This window comes from Vipera berus, assembly GCF_964194415.1.
Source record: "Vipera berus genome assembly, chromosome: 12".
NCBI lineage: Eukaryota > Metazoa > Chordata > Lepidosauria > Squamata > Viperidae > Vipera > Vipera berus.
In genome coordinates, this window is record NC_138215.1 from 14,975,141 (window position 1) to 14,994,893 (window position 19,753).

General features: G+C 40.5%; 1 protein-coding gene across 1 annotated transcript in view; it reads left to right on the forward strand.

Annotated features, from left to right (window-relative positions):
- The window catches only part of FBN1 (fibrillin 1), a 168,262-nt gene extending 150,921 nt beyond the window's left edge, over nt 1-17,341 (forward strand). The window contains exons 56-67 of the mRNA XM_081337040.1: nt 468-590; nt 1,824-1,955; nt 2,445-2,570; nt 4,187-4,393; nt 5,011-5,136; nt 5,857-5,979; nt 6,879-6,995; nt 7,692-7,820; nt 8,013-8,132; nt 10,962-11,193; nt 12,565-12,742; nt 15,795-17,341. Coding sequence (XP_081193166.1) covers nt 468-590; nt 1,824-1,955; nt 2,445-2,570; nt 4,187-4,393; nt 5,011-5,136; nt 5,857-5,979; nt 6,879-6,995; nt 7,692-7,820; nt 8,013-8,132; nt 10,962-11,193; nt 12,565-12,742; nt 15,795-16,184 — 2,003 coding nt within the window. The 3' untranslated portion in view covers nt 16,185-17,341. The remainder of the gene's footprint in view (nt 1-467; nt 591-1,823; nt 1,956-2,444; nt 2,571-4,186; nt 4,394-5,010; nt 5,137-5,856; nt 5,980-6,878; nt 6,996-7,691; nt 7,821-8,012; nt 8,133-10,961; nt 11,194-12,564; nt 12,743-15,794) is intronic.
- The last annotated feature ends 2,412 nt before the right edge of the window (nt 17,342-19,753 follow it).

Sequence of the window (19,753 nt, forward strand, 5' to 3'; positions counted from 1 at the left end):
TTTTTAGGAAATTAGGCACACATCACTTCAACTTTCTATTTCAGTGTTTCTCAACCATGGCGGCTTGAAGATGTGTGGACTTCAAGGATCCTGGCAGTTGACGTCCACACATCTTCACGTTGCCAAGGTTGAGAAACCCTGTTCTCTTTTATGCTTCTCAGTAGTCCAATTGTCTTCCTGATAGGAGCCTATAGGTTTTTTTAATCCAAGCTCTGCATTAGAGGCAAATAGTATTTTATTCAAGACCTCTTTTATCTCTTCCCAACAGTGGCAAAGGTTAAATAAAACAATTCAAATTTGGTGCTCAAGTCTACTATTTATATTCTGTACTTGCAGCACGGAGAAAAATGGTTTCTTCTAGAAAAGAACCCGTTTCTATACTCTGTACGTCTGTTTCTTGGTGGACCTACTGTTTTCCCGATGGGATTCGTTTGTTCCTCAAATGACTGTTGTGCTTATTTACACAGATGTGAATGAATGCGCTCAGAATCCTCTCCTCTGTGCCTTCCGATGTGTGAACACCTATGGCTCATATGAGTGCAAATGTCCTGCTGGTTATGTACTCAGAGAAGACAAGCGAATGTGCAAAGGTAATCCTTACTGTATAAAAATTCAACTGATTGTAGACTTTTTCTTTCCTTTTGTCCAGTCATGTCCGATTCTTGGAGACTGCTTAGGACATGTCCCTACAGTTTTCTTGGCAAGGTTTTTCAGAAGCGGTAGGGCAGGCTGACAACATTTAAATGCAATACAACAACATTCTATAAGACCTAAATGAAAAGCCAAGCCAAGCCAATCTAGACAAATAATAACCGCATTATGGGGGTCTTAATTAATGTTTGGTATTGGAATTGGGTATGTCTAATTTAATGAAGAGAAGGACTAGGGGAGACATGATAGCAGTGTTCCAATATCTCAGGGGTTGCCACAAAGAAGAGGGGGTCAATCTATTCTCTAAAGCACCTGAAGGCAGGAACAAGAGGCAATGGATGGAAACCAGTCAAAGACAGAAGCAACCTAGAATTAAGGAGAAATTTCCTGACGGTGAGAACCATTAACTAGTGGAACAACTTAGCTCCAGAAGTTGTAAATGCTCCAACACTGGAAGTTTTAAAGAACTGATTGGACAACCATTTGTCTGAAATGGTATAGGGTTTCCTGCCTGAGCAGGGGGTTGGGCTACAAGACCTCAAGGGTCCCATCTAGTCACCCAGCTGACTTTCTTGCCAAGGCAGCACTAGAACTCCCAGTCTCCCAGTTTCTAGGCTAATGCCTTAACCACTAAACCAAATTAGATATCAGTTGTAAAACTAAGACTAAATGGATTAGAGCAGTATCAATTAAAGTCTCATCTTTAATGAAGCTGGGTCTTTTCTTGTGAAACTGAAAAAATACTCTTAATAAGAGACTAATGGTTCCAATTTTGTGGAACCATAAAAAGCTGCTTCTTACTTAACAGAGGAAGAGAAAACGAATGCAAAACCTACCTCATTAATCACAATGTGCATGTTGTGATGAGGAACATCTGCAAATAAAAAGAAGGCAATCTATTTTACCCTTCCGTAACTTTTTAAAAATAGTTTTCATTCATTGTATAATCACAGGATATTGAATTCCAGGGATTAAAACTTCTGAACTTCACTTGCATCCCCCTCCTTAATTTTGGTGATGGAAAATCATTTTAACACGGTTCCTTCCAAAGGAATGTAGAAACAAGCTCCCCGCTTTTGTATAAAAACATCAATATTTTGAGGATTGTGCTTCTAAAAATATGGAGAACTTCCATTTCTTTTCATCAATATCCAATTCTGTAATACTTTCAGATCAGAATGAATGTGAAGAAGGAATTCACGACTGCGACTCAAAGCAAATGGCGTGTAAAAACCTGATAGGAACATACATGTGCATATGTGGTCCAGGATTCCAGCGCAGACCAGATGGTGAAGGTTGCATAGGTGAGCGACTGTTGAAAAAAGCGTCATCTCAGTTTTCACGTTTATAGCACTTAGCCTTATATACCACTTCATAGTGCTTTGCAGCATGGTCTAAAATGGTTTGCAAAGTCAGTCTATTCCCCCCAACAATCTGGGTCTTCATTTTATAGACATCGGAAAAATGGGCCTTGGTCAGGATTGAACTCCTGGCTGTGGGTAGAGTTAGCTTGCACTACTGCATTCTAACCACTGTGCCACGAGGGCTCTTTATTTCCAGGGGGAGTTTGTTTTCTGATTTAAGAGTTTGAAAACTCCTATCATATAGATAAGACTATAGGGTTTGATCTTAGTTATATTTGTTTTCCATCTGTAGCAATCACATATTTTTATTGCCTTTTTAAAAGATATAAGTCATTATTTTGGGATGAGTGGGGTTGGGGTATTTTGTTTCTTCTGCTAAACGTTGAACTCGCTAAGCTAATATTGCCTTTGGACATCTCTTTAAAACAGATGAAAATGAGTGTCAATCAAAACCTGGGTTGTGTGAAAACGGACGGTGTATAAATACACAGGGAAGCTACCGTTGTGAATGTGAAGATGGTTTCCTTGTCAACGAAGCCCAGAATGAATGCCTAGGTAAGCATTTAGAATGATACAAAATGAAGATAGGAGGGGAAGAGGGGGGACATAAATATTCTTAATTCCTTGTTTGTTATATCCCTTGAGCTTGCAAACTCTGATAAGAATTAGCACATAAATGAAACTTACATTGAAATCCCCCCCCCCATTTCCATCTGTCCTGTGTGCCATCGTTCACTCCCTAGAGACTAAAATGGACAATGTGAAATTTGAGCGGGCCACGAACAGGAAGTATATATCGGAGGTGGTGACCCTTTGAGAGCTGTGTGCAACGAAATTTCATTTTGATGTATGCCGATTGGTGTACATTCAAAGTGTCAATAAAGTTATCATCATCGTCATCATCATCATTGTCTTGCATTACTGCAGAACTTTACTGGATATGAAGGAAAGAACGGGAGGGTAACGAAACAGAGCTCTTTCAGTGGTAGAAGCATTATGGAACGTGTAGTGTCACAAAATTAACGGCGGGCAACTTGAAACAAGTGTACTTGCCATTATTCAGTAGAGTACTTAAAAAACGGCAGCTGAATATATAGTTGCAACCATTCATTTTAGTGTCCATTCAAAGTTCCAACAGCACTTAAAAGCACAACCGATGACTCTTTTTCCCCGCACTTAAGACCGTTGCAGCATCCCTGTGGTCACGTGATCAGAATTCAGATGCTGGGCAACTGGCATGCATTTATGACAGTTCTGGCGTCCCGGGGTCATGTGATCACTTTTTGCGACCTCCTGACGAGCAAAGTCAATGGGGAAGCCGGATTCCCTTAAGAACTGTATCACTGAACTTAACAACCTGCAGTGATTCACTTCACAAACGTGGCAAACAAAGGTCACGAAATGGGGCAAAACTCACAACAATTCTGGGCTACGCTGTGGTCCTACGTCAAGGACTACCTCTACAAACTGGTAGCCTTAGGTTCCAAATTTGCTGGGGCGGTACGGTGTGGAAAAGGCCTCTCTACCGATCTGATGGCTCGTGGAGTCATCAGGGTCTTTTCACTTGCATGTGTCTACACACACACACACAGAGCCCCTTCCTCCCTACACAATACACATAAGATCTCTGGTTAGAAATGCCACTCAAAGTCATGAAATACGAGCTGGGCGGCAAATGCATTTCATCAATAAATGAGTACGTTTCATAAATAAACCAACAGAAATGGAGCTGTAAACTGGATTTAGGAAGAGGGTTCATTTGAAGCGGACCTACCCAGTTAACGCTGATTTTTTTTCTTCTTCTTCTTTATATATGAACCCACTCTGAATTGTTCTGCTGTTGCGTACCAATCCTTTGGAATATTCTAAACTCGGATCGCCACCTCCCTCTTTTCTTTCTCAAGATTTGATCACCAGGGCAGAGTTCCCTGTTTGTCTGTTGATTTTTCCCCCCTCACTCAGTGTCTTTTCTTCTCTTTTTCTTTCTTCAGACGTCATGCCTTCTTTCTTACTGCTGCCTGACTTCCTTATTTCTCCTGCTCCAATTCCTAATTACGGCTAAGTATGCTCTTCCTTTTATACGCCTGCTTCCGAATCCCTGTCCTGCTGCTCTGCGTCGGCTAGGAGTTTTCCTCCCGGTGTTTCCCAACCAACCTCCTTTTGCTTCGCAGACGTCAGAGAAGGCTACTGCTTCACCGAAATACTCCATAGCATGTGTCAGATCGAGTCGAGCAACAGGAACCCGGTGACCAAATCCGAGTGCTGCTGTGACGGCGGGCGAGGATGGGGACCCGGGTGTGAAATTTGCCCGTTCCTTGGCACCATCGCGTTTAAGAAGCTGTGTCCGTACGGCCGTGGGTTGACCACTACCGGAGAAGGTAGGAGGAAAAAAAACACAAAAAAAACCCCAGCAGGTTCCCAAACAAGGATTGTTTGTAAATTTAACCTTCCCCAAATATCAATTTTTAATAATAAAATATGGGCCTTTTTTACTGTTGCCATAGCGGACGGCGTTCCAGATTGCATCGCAGCAGATCTGGTGTTTTTAGTTTGAGAGATCCGGTGGGGAAGCGGTTTGCAAAGTCGACAAGTACTTTGAGATGCTCGCTTTCATTTTTGTCGCTGTTTAACTCTCTGCTTCTGTTCAGCGCCCGCTTAGGAGTTTTACTTCCAACGCTATTTCAGGAACGATGCTCAACCAGAGTCCAGACCCAACGGTTGGGTCAATCCTGGGAGCTTTACTAAAGCAGCCTGCCCTTTTCGTAACTGCAACCCACCTTTTTTAAATTCTTCAGCATTTTGAATAAGATTCCAAAATGGAGGGTGATCTCTTTTCATTGGTCAGCTGTGTTTCCTCCCCCCCCACACACACACAAACACACATCATGAAAGCATCCGAATAACGCAAATCTCAGAAGCAGTGTTTGGGTTGTTGTTGTTTTTTTTCCTTCAGTTTTGCTTTTGTGTTTTTATAGTTCTTTTTCTTGAATTGCAGATATTGATGAGTGCAAGGTGATTCACGACGTCTGTCGGAACGGAGAGTGTGTCAATGAGAGGGGAACATACCACTGTACCTGCAAGGAAGGCTATACCACCGACATAACGGGCACACTTTGTATAGGTGCGTCGTCGACTTCCAAATCGGTTTCACCGGTCCCTTCCTGCAAAATGCAGACCCCTGGGCACCCCTTTTTTTGCAAAGCTAGAGAGAATGCTTCATGCAGCCATTGGAGAAGCCCCCTATCATGGCCCTTGGTGTCAGGTTAATTAATTAATTAAATAAATAGAGGCACCCATCTCAAATACCTGAAACCTGGGCGTTTATTTTGAAGCCTTCCTCCTAGGAATTTTTAAACCTTTATTTAAAAAAAGAAAAGAAAAAAGAAATCTATTTTAATAAATTGATCACACCGTTAGAACTTTGCTGTTTTGTTTTGTCAACCTTAGTGGATTCTTTTTTAAAAAATAAAAAGGCCAATTAAAGGTAGCCCTCGACTTAACGACCTTGACTTAGCGACCATTCGAATTGGAGACCTTTCTAGCCGGCTTCTGGCAAGGAAGATTCAATGGCACAAGCCATATTCACTTCACAACAGCATTGTTACACTGAACAACCGTAGTGATTCATTTAACAATCCTGTCCCCCCCCCCCCCAAAAAAAAAGAAGAAGTTTGTAAAATCTGGAGCAACTCATTTCACAACCACCTTGCTTAGCAATGCAAAGCCTGGTCCGAAAATTGTGGTCGTACGTCAAGGAGTATCTGTGTACCCGTTATTATTAATGCCTCTTTTTTTTCCCCATTAATCTCACTGAAAAAATGTTGGTTTCTTTTTACTTCAGATCTGAACGAATGCAACCTGTCTCCAAAGCCTTGCAATTTTATTTGCAAAAATACGGAGGGGAGCTATCAGTGCTCGTGTCCGAAAGGATACATTTTGCAGGAAGATGGCAGAAGCTGCAAAGGTAAAAACGACCGATCTTTAGATTTAGATTTATAACCACCCATTCATTTTGCTTCGGGCCCAGATTGGAAAATAAGCAAGTAGCTATAAGAAGCAAAAATAAATAAATAATAAATAAGATGGGGGGGGGAAGGAAGGAACTATCATACAGTGGAAGCTTATCTAAGAGAGATTCAACCTAGAACTAAGGAGAAACTTCCCAACAGTGAGAACAATTAAGCAGTGGAACGTCTTGCCTTCAGAAATTGTGGGTGCTTCAACACTGGAGGTTTTTAAGAAGAGACTGGACAGCCATTTGTCTCAAATGGTATAGGGTCTCCTGCTTGAGCAGAGGGTTGGACTAGAAGACCTTCAAGGACCCTTCCAATTCTGTTACTGTTATTCTGTTATTCTTTCTGTGATCATGGGTATCCGTCCCATTAAACCGAAAGGAAGTCCAGAGTAGTATTTTGGGCCCACTGGGGAATTCTAGGCGTTGAATTCCACAAGTCTTAAAGTTGCTAAGGTTGGAGACCCCTGGACTAGGCCATCTAACCATCAAACTGCAGCATCATTTATATGAAACTATCCATATGCTGGACTGGTATATGGCTTCAGCTTATAGCCAGTCACAATGTGATTGGCAGTTTGACGTGGGACCCCTGCAGTCACGCCGAGGGGAGGATAACATGCTGCATTTATACAGTGAGTCCCGGCAGACACCCATGCGAGGTGTGAATCCCATTCAGGATTTGTCCATTGCTGGCAGGATAGTTCTTCTGTATATTTCTGTATCCTGTGTTATTCCGTAATTCTATTTGATATGATGCAATGCTGCAATTGCACAGATAGTTGCAGTAGACTATAATGTTGTCCTTAGGAGGAGCAAGACCTGAACAAATGAATTTGCTCTCCTTTCAGATCTTGATGAATGTGCAACCAAGCAACACAACTGCCAGTTTCTTTGCGTCAACACTATCGGAGGTTTTACTTGTAAATGTCCTCCTGGTTTTACTCAGCATCATTCAGCATGTATCGGTGAGTGGCAAGAAATATCAACAGACCTTCGTCCTCCTATTTTCTCCACAACAAACCACCCTGTGCAATGAGTTTGTCTGAGAGAGAGAGAGACTGGCCCAAAGTCACCCAGCCGGCATTAATGCCTAAGGCAGAACTAGAACTCATCGTCTCCTGGTGATTGATTCAAAATCCCCCAGCTGGCTTTCATTCTTAGGCGGAACTAGAACTCACCCTTTCCTGGTGATTGGCTCAAAATCCCCCAGCTGACTTTCATTCTTGGGGGGAACTAGAACTCATCATCTCCTGGTGATTGCCTCAAAATCCCCCAGCTGACTTTCATTCTTAGGCGGAACTAGAACTTACCATCTCCTGTGATAGGCTCAAAATCCCTCAGCTGGCTGTCTTGCCTAAGGTGGGACTAGAAGTCACCGTCTCCTGGTGATTGGCTCTAAATCCCCCAGGTGGCTTTCATTCTTGGGGGGAACTAGAACTCATCATCTCCTGGTGATTGGCTCTAAATCCCCCGGCTGACTTTCATGCCTAAGGTGGGACTAGACTCCCATCTTTCTAGCATGGTGTTTTAACCACTAGACCAAACTGTCCCTCCTTCTCTTTCTTTCCTTGTAGAAATTCTCCTGTAGCCTTCCTCAAAACGAACACACAAAATAAATACAAAAGGGCAGATCGGCTAATATCCATATGTCTTCCTTTTAGATAACAACGAATGTGCCACTGACATCAACCTTTGTGGATCAAAGGGGGTTTGTCAAAATACTCCTGGAAGCTTCACATGTGAATGTCAGCGGGGTTTTGCACTGGACCAAACTGGTGCCGCCTGTGAAGGTACACCCCTTGAGAACTTATATGACTCTCTGCTCTTTTACCTTTTTCCTGTGCATTAATAAATGCATTTCAAGTAAACCGCTAGTTCTATCCCTGTGGGCCTTGCATGAGAATCTTGGATGGTGGTACCATTTTTCCCCCCCAGCAAAATAATCCAAACTATTTTCATCTATGCTTTTTTTGTTGTTACAGATGTGGATGAGTGTGATGGAAATCACCGATGCCAGCATGGTTGCCAGAATATCATTGGAGGATACAGGTGTAGCTGCCCACAAGGGTATCTCCAACATTATCAGTGGAACCAATGTGTTGGCAAGTCTCATTTTTAATGTCTGAGCACGCAAGTCCATTATTGAGTTAGCAATTAAATGTTGGCTGGGATGATTGTGTTGGAGGCTCAATTTAGTTGATTCAGAGTAATTTCCTGCACAGGTTTGGAAAACACGTGTGATTGTCAAGGAAGCCCCTTTGGCTAGCTAGTTAGAACTATAAGGGGCAAGGTTGTTTACCCCAGTATTTTCTCATTTGTGCCTTGACACACAATTTCTTCCCCTCTCAACAAGTGTCATGTGCTAAACTCACCTTCAAGTTGCATTAAATATACAGGAGAGAAAAATGAATCTCCAGCTGTTCTTCTTACTGCTTCAAGTCTGACCTAGAATTAGTTCTGTTTCGGAGCCACAGATGAGCTAATCAATTCCCAGATCAAATTTCCATTCTGTCACAAGTCCATTAATTAGCCCCAGACAAGATAATCCTCTCTCTCCGTCTTGATTTCCATCCGTAACTTATGGATAATACTTTTATTATTTTAAAACTCCTTTTGCTGAGTTATTATCTTCATCCATTTGCCAAACCTCATAATGTAGATTGACAGAAGGAAACAGGTAAAGTCAGGAGAGTTTTAACAGCCCGTAACAAAATGGTAAAGTAACGATGTAGATGTAACACATACAATTCTTAAAGACAAGTAAGCAAATAATATAAAAGTTTATGAATCAAATTGATAAGCAACCTAATGTCACTTCTTTTTCATTGTTCCCTTTGAAAGTTGTAAACTACCTTGGGTACTGTAACAATTGAAAAAAATATATAGTTGATGTCGCAAAATAAATCAGTTTATTAAATAATTCTAGTGGGCTGTTTTATTTCACAGTCCAGTAGGATTGCTTCATGTGTAAAATACTAGGCCCATTGAATTATATTTCACGTAAATGTTTTAAAGTATAAATCTTGTTTAGTTCAAAGGAAGAACTTGCAAATGCTTCAACCTATGAGAATTTCTGGAATAAATCATTTAATATAGTTTCACCAAGTTTCCTCAAACTCAGCACCATCCAGTTATGTGACTTAAAGTTGACGAATTCTCCAGACAATAATGCCATTTATGAGAATTTTCAGAGCTGAAGTTGACACATCTGGAAGATATATGACTAAGACTGAATCCAGTATTATATGCATCGTTCTGTAAATTATTGGCTACATTCATTTCAGACAAGTTTTTAATTTGCCTTATTAGATAAACAATGAATATAAATTTTACAAATCATTGTAAAAATTAGCTGTTCATTTATCTTCATTTAACTATATGTGACTGTTTAACTAGGTGTTGAAAACGAAAGGCATTCAACAATTTTGGCATGAGCGCAAATATTTTGGATGAGAATTACATGAGAAACCCTAACCCAGGCATAAGGAATAATCATTTAGTTACAGAGCCAGCTTGATATTGTGGACATGGCACAAGGCTAGAAATGGAGACTGTGAGTTCTAGTCCTGCCTTAGGCACAAAGTAAACTGGGTGACCTTGGGCCAGTCACCGGCTCTCAGCCCTAGGAAGGAGGCAAGGACAAATAACTTTTGAAATCTTGCCAAGAAAATTGCACGGACTTGTTCAGGCAGTCACCAGGAGTCAACAGTGATTTGAAAACAGGAGAAGAGAGGAGAGGAGATAGAAGAGAGGAGAGGAGAGAAAGGAAGGAGAAGAAGGGAGAGGAGAAGAGAGGAAGGAGGAGAGGAGAGGAAGGAGGAGAGGAAGGAGAGGATAGGTAGGAAAGGAGAGGAGAGGAGAGGAAGGAGGAGGGGAGAGGAGAAGAAGGAGAGAAGAGGAAGGAGGAGAGGAAGGAGAGGATAGGTAGGAAAGGAGAGTAAAGGAGAGGAAGGAAGGAGGAGGGGAGAGGAGAGGAGAGGAAGGAGGAGAGGAAGGAAGGAGAAGAGGGGAGAGGAGAAGAGAAGAAGGAGGAGAGGAGAAGAGAGGAAGGAGGAGAGGAGAAGAGAGGAAGGAGGAGAGGAAGGAGGAGAGGAAGGAAGGAGAAGAGGGGAGAGGAGAAGAGAGGAAGGAGGAGAGGAGAGGAAGGAGGAGAGGAAGGAAGGAGAAGAGGGGAGAGGAGAAGAGAGGAAGGAGGAGAGGAGAAGAGGAAGGAGGAGAGGAAGGAGAGGAGAGGTAGGAAAGGAGAGGAGAGGAGAGGAAGGAGGAGAGGAAGGAGAGGATAGGTAGGAAAGGAGAGGAGAGGAGAGGAAGGAGGAGGGGAGAGGAGAAGAGAGGAAGGAGGAGAGGAGAAGAGAAGAAGGAGAGAAGAGGAAGGAGGAGAGGAAGGAGAGGATAGGTAGGAAAGGAGAGTAAAGGAGAGGAAGGAAGGAGGAGGGGAGAGGAGAGGAGAGGAAGGAGGAGAGGAAGGAAGGAGAAGAGGGGAGAGGAGAAGAGAAGAAGGAGGAGAGGAGAAGAGAGGAAGGAGGAGAGAAGAGAGGAAGGAGGAGAGGAAGGAGGAGAGGAAGGAAGGAGAAGAGGGGAGAGGAGAAGAGAGGAAGGAGGAGAGGAGAGGAAGGAGGAGAGGAAGGAAGGAGAAGAGGGGAGAGGAGAAGAGAGGAAGGAGGAGAGGAGAAGAGGAAGGAGGAGAGGAAGGAGAGGAGAGGTAGGAAAGGAGAGGAGAGGAGAGGAAGGAAGGAGAAGAGGGGAGAGGAGAAGAGAGGAAGGAGAGGAGAGGAGAGGAATCCCATCAAGGTCATGGAGATTTAAACAGATAGGATGCCCCTGAATCTACTTGTGTGCAGGATATTTTTTTAGATAAACGAGATGGTTATGACTAAGTTTCTCCAGAGATTATTAGGATGATGATCAAACCTGCTTTGCTTGTCTTCCAGATGAAAACGAATGCCTCAGTTCTCATATCTGTGGTGGAGCGTCCTGCCACAACACGTTGGGAAGTTACAAATGCATGTGCCCCACTGGATATAACTTTGAACACTTCAGTGGGCAGTGCCAAGATGTGAACGAGTGTGGCTCCTCTCAAGCTCCCTGCAGCTACGGTTGCTCCAATACCGAAGGTGGTTATGTCTGTGGATGCCCACCAGGGTACTTCCGAATAGGACAAGGGTGAGAATCTTAACTAAATCTTACTTTTGGGTGTGCGGTAAAAAAATCACCTAGTTTCTTTAGATTAATGCTGACCGACCCACGTAGAGGGAAATGGAAGCCAAAAGAGAAGGCACGACTATAAACTCCATTTCTTGAACAAAAGTTGCACTGACAATAGAAAATGTAAAGAATTGATATACTATAGTTTGACCCATTCATTCATGTGCGTTTGACTCTTAGTCTTCTATCTCTTGATTATACAGTCCCCTGAATTAAAAAAAAATATTAGAGTTCAGAAATAAAATGGTTTTCTCATTGTCCAGGTTTCTATCAAATGGTTATAGATGCCCAAGTACAAAATATATGGGCATACTATCTTTTCAGTGTAGCATATAGCATGCGGTAAGCGTCTATATTTCATGCTTAAACAATAGAAATATAATTTTAGTTCCCCCAGCGTCTGAGCCTAAGCATTCTCAGTGCCTTTTTCTTAAGCAGCAATTTCAGAAGCTATGCAATGTGTGATAAACAATTGCTAGAAAAAAACCCCTATTAGTTTTCTTCAAATATGGAATTTGACCAAAATGTAAAAAAAAAAATAAATTTGTTACTTGCTTGGTTTAATTTTTTTCCAGTGGATATTATTTTCTTTCAATTTTCTTTCCTGTCCAAAGGAATTTATAACAATAAGGTCCAACTATGGGCCGGTATAAACATGTATAAATAAAGAAAAATAATAATTATGAGAGATTCCCTGGTAAAACCTTAACACCGAATGTTGTAACTTCAAAGCAGTTAATAGAAAAATAATTGCCCTTCAAGTCATTGCTCAGAATAAATTGACACACCTTCTGTGAAATCAAAAAGAGCTCACGAACATCACTTCATTACCCAAACTAGGTAACATCATCTGATTATGTAGCACTGATGATGTTACCTAGTTGGGTAATAAAAATGTCTGCAACAAAAAACAACCAAGCTCAGAGAGCACCAAGGACCCCACAGCTCTCCTCCTCCTCCTCCTCCTCCTCTTGCAACCTCTTTCCCTTCTAGTACTGATGATGTTACCTAGTTTGGTAATAAAACGTCTGCAAGAAAAACAACCAAGCTCAGAGAGCACCAAGGATCCCTCATGTCAACCCTGAGCTATAAATATTCTCCTTTAATATTTGTCTGATGTCTTTTCTTTCTTTCTTTCTTTCTTTCTTTCTTTCTTTCTTTCTTTCTTTCTTTCTTTCTTTCTTTCTTTCTTTCCTTCCTTCCTTCCTTCCTTCCTTCCTTCCTTCCTTCCTTCCTTCCTTCCTTCCTTCCTTCCTTCCTTCCTTCTTTCTTTCTTTCTTTCTTTCTTTCTTTCTTTCTTTCTTTCTTTCTTTCTTTCTTATTCTGTAGACACTGCGTGGCTGGAATGGGGCTGGGGAAAGGTCAGAACCATGAACTACCGGTCAGCGGTGAATTAGATGATAGCGCTCTTTCTCCCGAAGCCTGCTATGACTGTAAAATCAACGGCTATCCGAAAAGGGGAAGGAAAAGGCGAGGCCTGAATGAAACCAACGTCATTGATACAGAGGTAAGCTGCACCTTTTATCCTTCTCACCCGATGTAACATTTGCCTAGTTTCCATTTTGAGCATGGTTTCCTTCACTTTTTTTTTAAAAAAAAGCTATAGTAAAGTTACTGTAAGTTGCCACAGAGCCTTGGTGGAGCAGTGGGCTAATGCCTCCTTAAGTAACACCAGCTGCCTGCAATTAGTGCAGGTTCGAGTCCCACCAGGCTCAAGGTTGACTCAGCCTTCCATCCTTCCGAGGTAGGTAAAATGAGGACCCAGATTGTTGGGGGCAATTAAGCTGACTTTGTAATAATGCCGCTTGGGGTGTGTGTGAAAGCCCTAATAAAGCAGGCATATACGTAGAATGAAGGCTACTGCTAAGCTTGTAAGCCGCCCTGAGTCTTCGGAGAAGGGCGGGATATAAATGGAATTAAAATAAAATAAATAAATAAATAAATAATGTTTTAAATTCACGATATATATTATATTTATTAAATGTTTATACCGCCCTTCTCCCGAAGGACTCAGGGCAGTGTACAGGGCAATAAATATAAAAACGATGTACAAAAGTTAAAAAACAATTAAAGATTATGCCCGAATATAAACAATAATTAAAAACCATGTTAAAACCCCAACCCTTAACCCATCAAACCAGGCCGGATTGCTCGAATAAATAAGTTTTTAGATCCCGCCGGAAGGAGCGAAGGTTGGGATGCTCATCGTATCGAATCAAAACTTTAATGCAGTCAAGAAAAGACTATATCTGATTTTCTTTCTACTTGCAAAATCGCTTCTGGATTTTGTGCTTGAGAAAAGGATGGAACTTTCATTTGAGCTTTTTGCTGATTGGATTAGGTTTGTTGCTGTGGAAATGGCTAGGAATGCCTAAGTATGTAAAAGTAAAAAGATGAGGCCGTCATTCTGTGTTGGATTTTACTGGGCTGAAAAAAGTTGAAAGTCAATGCTTTTTATTTCTTTCCCCCTTCGTTCTACATCGCTCCTCCCTCTTTCCTTCTCCTTCCCATTTCCCTATTATCTTTATTTTCATTTATATTGTACATTAATCTGAATATAAAAATTATGCACAGAAACACATGCACAGGCAGACTTAACTGTGGTCATAGACCAGCATGAAAATGCTAATATTTATTTCACATGTGAATTCACCATAGGAGGCCTGATCCGTTCTGGGTAAGAGAAAAATCAGAAATTACACTGCAATAAATCTCTTTCTTTGGTAACTGAAAATTGCACAGGAGAGCTCTCGTAGGAAAGTAAAGAACTTGGCTTTTAGATTTAAAAAATAAAACTTGCACAGCAGATTAAAGAAAATAATAATACACATCAGTTTCTACAGAGTCTAAGAATCCAGCCATAGAAAGAAAGAAAGAAAGAAAGAAAGAAAGAAAGAGAGAGAGAGAGAGAGAGAGAGAGAGAGAGAGAGAGAGAGAGAGAGAGAGAGAGAGAGAGAGAGAAAGAAAGAAGAAAGAAAGAAAGAAAGAAAGAAAGAAAGAAAGAAAGAAAGAAAGAAAGAAAGAAAGAGAAAGAGAAAGAAAGAAAAAAAGAAAGAAATGAAAACCGATATTTTTTTGCTGAAAACCAGAATTTACTTTCAAAGCAAAACTGCTCATAGTGAACAATTGGATTCACCAGAATACCAAAGCTTTTGCCTAATCAGGGCAGCATTTGCTTAACGGCCGCCACAAAAGTTTGTAAAATCAGGTTGGCCATGTGATGACCAACTTCACAAACACTGCAACTTCAATTATTTGTCATTGCCAAATTCAATTATTTGATTTGAGGGCTACCTATGATTTATTTATTTATTTATTTATTTATTTATTTATTTATTTATTTATTTATTTATTTATTTAGATTTATATACTGCCCTTTCCCGAAGGACTCAGGGCGGTTTACAGGGCATTTAAAAGAAAATCAATACAAACGTTAAAACAAATTAAAAAAGATTAAATAAAACCCTGAAAAAAATAAAAAACCCAGTTAAAATTAAAATTAAAAAATTCTCAGCCTGGGCCAGAGAGCTCGAAGAGCCAAGTCTTCAGGTCCCGGCGGAATGAACGGAGGTCAGGGGCGGTCCTAAGCTCCGCAGGCAGCTGGTTCCACAGGGCAGGCGCACCCACTGAGAAGGCCCTACCCCTGGGTGTTACCCGCCGGCAATCTTTAACCGGCGGCACCCTGAGAAGACCCTCCCTGTGGGAGCGCACTGGACGAAGGGAACTTGATGCTGGCAGCAGGTGTTCCCTCAGATATCCCTGGCCCTAAGGTGAAGTTAGGATGGAGAACATGACTTTTTGCAGGATTTGGCGTATGTTCCCTATCTGACAGGTCTTGGACCCTCAGCTCCACCCTGAAACAGCTCCAGGGAAACTGACAGAAGGCCAGAGGTTAGATGACCAAGATCTGAAAGTGAAAAATAAAAGCGATCCACAGACTGGTTCTGATAGACAAGCATTTCTTTTCCTCTGCCTGTTGCTTTGTCCTAAAGAAGTCCGCAAAAGTTTCAATAATAATAATAATAATAATAATAATAATAATAATAATAATAATAATAATAATAATAATAAAAAAAATTGGCCAGCTTCAGGCATTTGTGCAAATGTTAGCTTGTTTACTGCTTCGTTCTGCAAACATCTGTTAAACTGTACAATTAGACACAAACTTCAAACGTACCTCAAACTGCTCCTTCTCAGGGAGTCTCATGAATAAGTATGAAAGCCCACCTCTTAGAGGTTGGCCTATTTCTCCAATAATTTGGAGGAGGGTTATGTGCTCTGGCCCATAACAATTCTCTCATTTATTCAGAGTACTGCAAGGAAATACCTGTTGCTACTTTAAACCGTGCTTGTTTGGAAAGCAAAATTCTGGAGTAAGGGAAAGATGCCATGTGCTCGAATTAATCACATTTTGTGCTGCGCAAATCACTTAAGTTGCCGAGCTTTTTTTGAAATCCCACCAACAGCTTCAGTACGGATGGCTGCAATACTTCATGTTGGAAGATGAAAAGTTGAGGAGGAAAAATATATATATCTAAAACACCTTGCTCTTTTTACAGGATCAGCTGGGGAGAGAGGCGGCTGTTAACCTGGCCAGCTGGGACCTTGAAAAACCAGCCACCTTATCTTTCAACATCTCCAGCCTCAACAACAAGGATCGCATCTTGAAACTGATCCCTGCTCTCACCACCCTGACAAACCACAACCGATATTTAATAGACCACGGGAATGAAAGTGGTTTCTTTAGGATAAATCAGAAAGAAGGGGTCAGCTTCCTTCATTTAGCTAAGAAGAAACCGACGCCTGGAGTATATTCGCTAGAGATTAGCAGCGTCCCGCTCTACAAAAAGAAGGAACTCCTTCAATTTGAAGACAGCCACGACCAAGACTACCTCAGTGGTGAGCTAGGAGACAGCCTGAGAATGAAAATTGAAATTGTGCTTCATTAATTCACCAGCCAGAGACCAAATCATGAAAGCCAAAGATAGCTAGGTGAGACTTGAATATTTTATTCCTCAATAAGATTCTCCATATCGCAGGAGCAAGCTCTCATGTATTCCCTTGGACATGTGAGCGCTAGTCCAGTTTGACATAAATAAGGTACAGGAAGAAAACCGTAGCTCACAACCATCACTTTTCTCAGGCTTCTTGTAAGTGTAGCTACTTTGAGATACTGAATCTTGAATTTCGGGACTGCTGTTGGAAGCTGGTCACAGAGAAGCCAAGCCAACGTCTGATCAACACAGGTGCCAAGAGCTGCAAGACCACAAGTCCATCAATAGCGTCTTCTCCTTTTCTTTCTTTAAAAAATAAATAAAAAAAATCTTAAGATCTGCTTCTCCAGCTACATCTTACTAGGTCAGCCATTTCTGTAATCAATTTGGTGCTAGGAACGTGTTCAATCTAGATTTTATAAATGCACTGTAATATATACACAATTTAGAAGCCAAAGAAATTGCAATTACTCAGTCTTAACTACATCAATCAACCCCAATTTAGCTCAGTAGTTTATCTCAGTTATATCTATAATACAGTACATGTAAATTAAGTGTGTGTATACTGTAACCATGCTATTCTTATCCATGAAGCATTTGTAAACTAGATTAACAATACCCTTCGTGCAAGGGTTTATAATGGTGCTTATAAGACCAACTACTTAACTGTATACACAAACTTGGTGATGAAACTTCTGTGACAATCAAAATGCACTGAGGTCAGCGAGGACCACTCACAACTTTTCTGGAGTCACATGACACAGTGCCATCCAGTTATGCCATGACATAATGTAACACATGTTCAACAATACCTATCATAACTCCTATCTACAAGGGTTCAATGTCAACAGTCACAATAAAACCATTCTTCTTTTAGTTCATTCCGTGGATTCATATTCTTGCTAAACTTGCATCAGTCCATGCAAATTATTTTTTATACAGGTATGTTCAGAAAAAAAAATATATAGTGGGAGAAGACTGGGACATTATGATCTATAGCTTATCTTTGACTGCCATGCATTTCTCTGTAGTCACGATCTCCTACTTTTTACAAATCTTGAATAGTCACTTTTATACTTACATTGAAAATAATTATTAATAAAAGAGCTACAAAACCCACACGGGCAATTCACAGTTTTTAGTTTGATTGTGGGGTGAGATTGATTGAGAAAGAAAAGAACTTGGAGATTCAATCTTGTAGATACATCTGCATCCATGCGTACATGGACTTTCTTGTATAGAAGGAGAAAATGGAAGCCCTTGGAACTAAAATACCAATTCAGCAAATTAGAATTAATTCCTAATTAAAATTAATTATAAAATTATAGGATGCATTATCAGTGTAAGCCACAACCTAACCTTTTCAAAGTCTTTGTTAATGTTTTTGTCCAGATCAACACCTTAAGAATTACCATAACATTCCAATGTATGATCTAATTATTCCAAAACATAATAGGATATGTCCAACCACATAAAATGTCAGCTGTTGTATTTCTCTTGTTGTGGTGGTGGCAATTTTTGCTTCTCCATCATCTGAAGAATCATCATGTTGATGCAGTGTGCGTTATTTTGATGCAGTGTGCAGTTCGTTCCTTCTGATCTATCTAACTGACTCGACTCAGAGCAGCATACAAATATATATCCAGTTTGTGTGCATGTGGTCTGACAGTGCCAAATATTTCCTGCAAAGAACACCTTCATTTAGACAACTTGCTGCCTACTCTTAACAATTGATTAATAAGATGATCAGGGGACTGGAGGCTAAAACATATAAGGAACAGTTGCTGGAATTGGGAATGTCTAGTTTAATGAAGAGAAGGACTAGAGGTGACATGATAGCAGTGTTCCAATATCTCAGGGGCTGCCCCAAAGAAGAGGGAATCAAGCTGTTCTCCAAAACACCTGAAGGCAGGACAAGAAGCAACGGATGGAAACTAATCAAGGAGAGAAGCAACCGAGGAGGAATTTCCTGACAGAATAATTAACCAGTGGAACAACCTGCCTCCAGAAGCTGTGAATGCTCCAACACTGGAAGTTTTTAAGAAGACACTGGACAGCCATTTGTCTGAAATGGTATAGGGTTTCCTGCCTGAGCAGGGGGTTGTTCATGCAAATCTGGAGGTAGGATACAAAATCACAACAAGTTGACTTAAAACTACATTGAGTTTATTAATGACATGGACTCAGAAATTGGAAGATGTCTGTTTCCTTCTAAATAACCAAGTACAACTATTATTGAATAGATATACATATTTCAGTCGATATCCGGTAATAGAGATTGATCTGTACAAAGGATAAGAGTACATTTATTCCTATCTCATGTGGCTAGCTTTGGTCTTTAAGAGTACATTTATTCCTATCTCATGTGGCTAGCTTTGGTCTTTTATGCTGCAAATATTATAACCCTGAAATTATTATATTATTATTTTTTTTCTCTTTGGAGTGAATTTTTTCTCTCTAAATTTGTCTGGTATCTTTTGAAACAAAATGCGGCTATTCTTAACCTAAAGATTTGAATGGAGCAGCAATGAACATTTTATATCTCTGAAACAAAAACAGGTGAATTTTGGCAAGCTCCTCAAAGAAACAGGAAAAACTATGGTCTAGTCATAACATTTACATTGGAAGGCTGCTCATGATTATTTTATGGTATGACGAATGTAAAATGATCTGTATAATAGTAATGAATTCCCAGATGTGTGGTGTTAGAAATCTCCAAGAATCATAGACAGACGTTCAGATTTATAAATGTGGAAATTCCTTGCATGCTTTCTCTTTCAGCCCCTATTCCATCTTGAACAAAAAGGTCTGAATGGAAGAGTGCTAATTGTATTTGATTCCATAGAGTCACGCATAACCTGGTTAGCATTTTCTAGACATGCTTTTTGGGATGGATCCTGTTCAGTGTAGAAAAATTCAGGGTGTGTATGTGTGAGAGAAAACTAGAATATGCCCTTTCATTATAACAGAAATTTCCAGTTCCAAGGCCAAAAGATTTATTTTAGCTTTTTAGCTTGCTGCGAGCCAGCCTGAAAAGTGCTAGAAAAATATTATATAAATCACAAATTGGCTTTAATGCATGCAGTCTCTGCATGACTCATGCTGACTTGGGAGAGAAAGAAACTGGGATATGATAAAATTAATACTCTGTTCCAGGGCTTATGTTACTCAGACATAAGCATAGCTGAATGCAATAGGACTTTCTTCCACTGAACATGAATAAGTGTTTAGCTTCGGTTATTTAATTGGACTAGAACGCTGAATGGAGATGATAAACACCTTGAAAAATGTCATTTGAAATGCATTGCCTGTTAAAATCCTTCCTAAAGGTGTTCCACCCACACTCTTCCTGTACTGTGCGCTATTTAAAATACTGCAGTTGATTGTGTTGGTATAATCTAGTATTAAATCAGCTTTAAACTAAAAATTAGTGTGCAATATGACAGGAGAAGTTTTTTGGTTCTCTGGTAAAATGGATATACAAGATGAGAGGACCCTTGTGTTCTGGAAAAATCTGTGTTTAA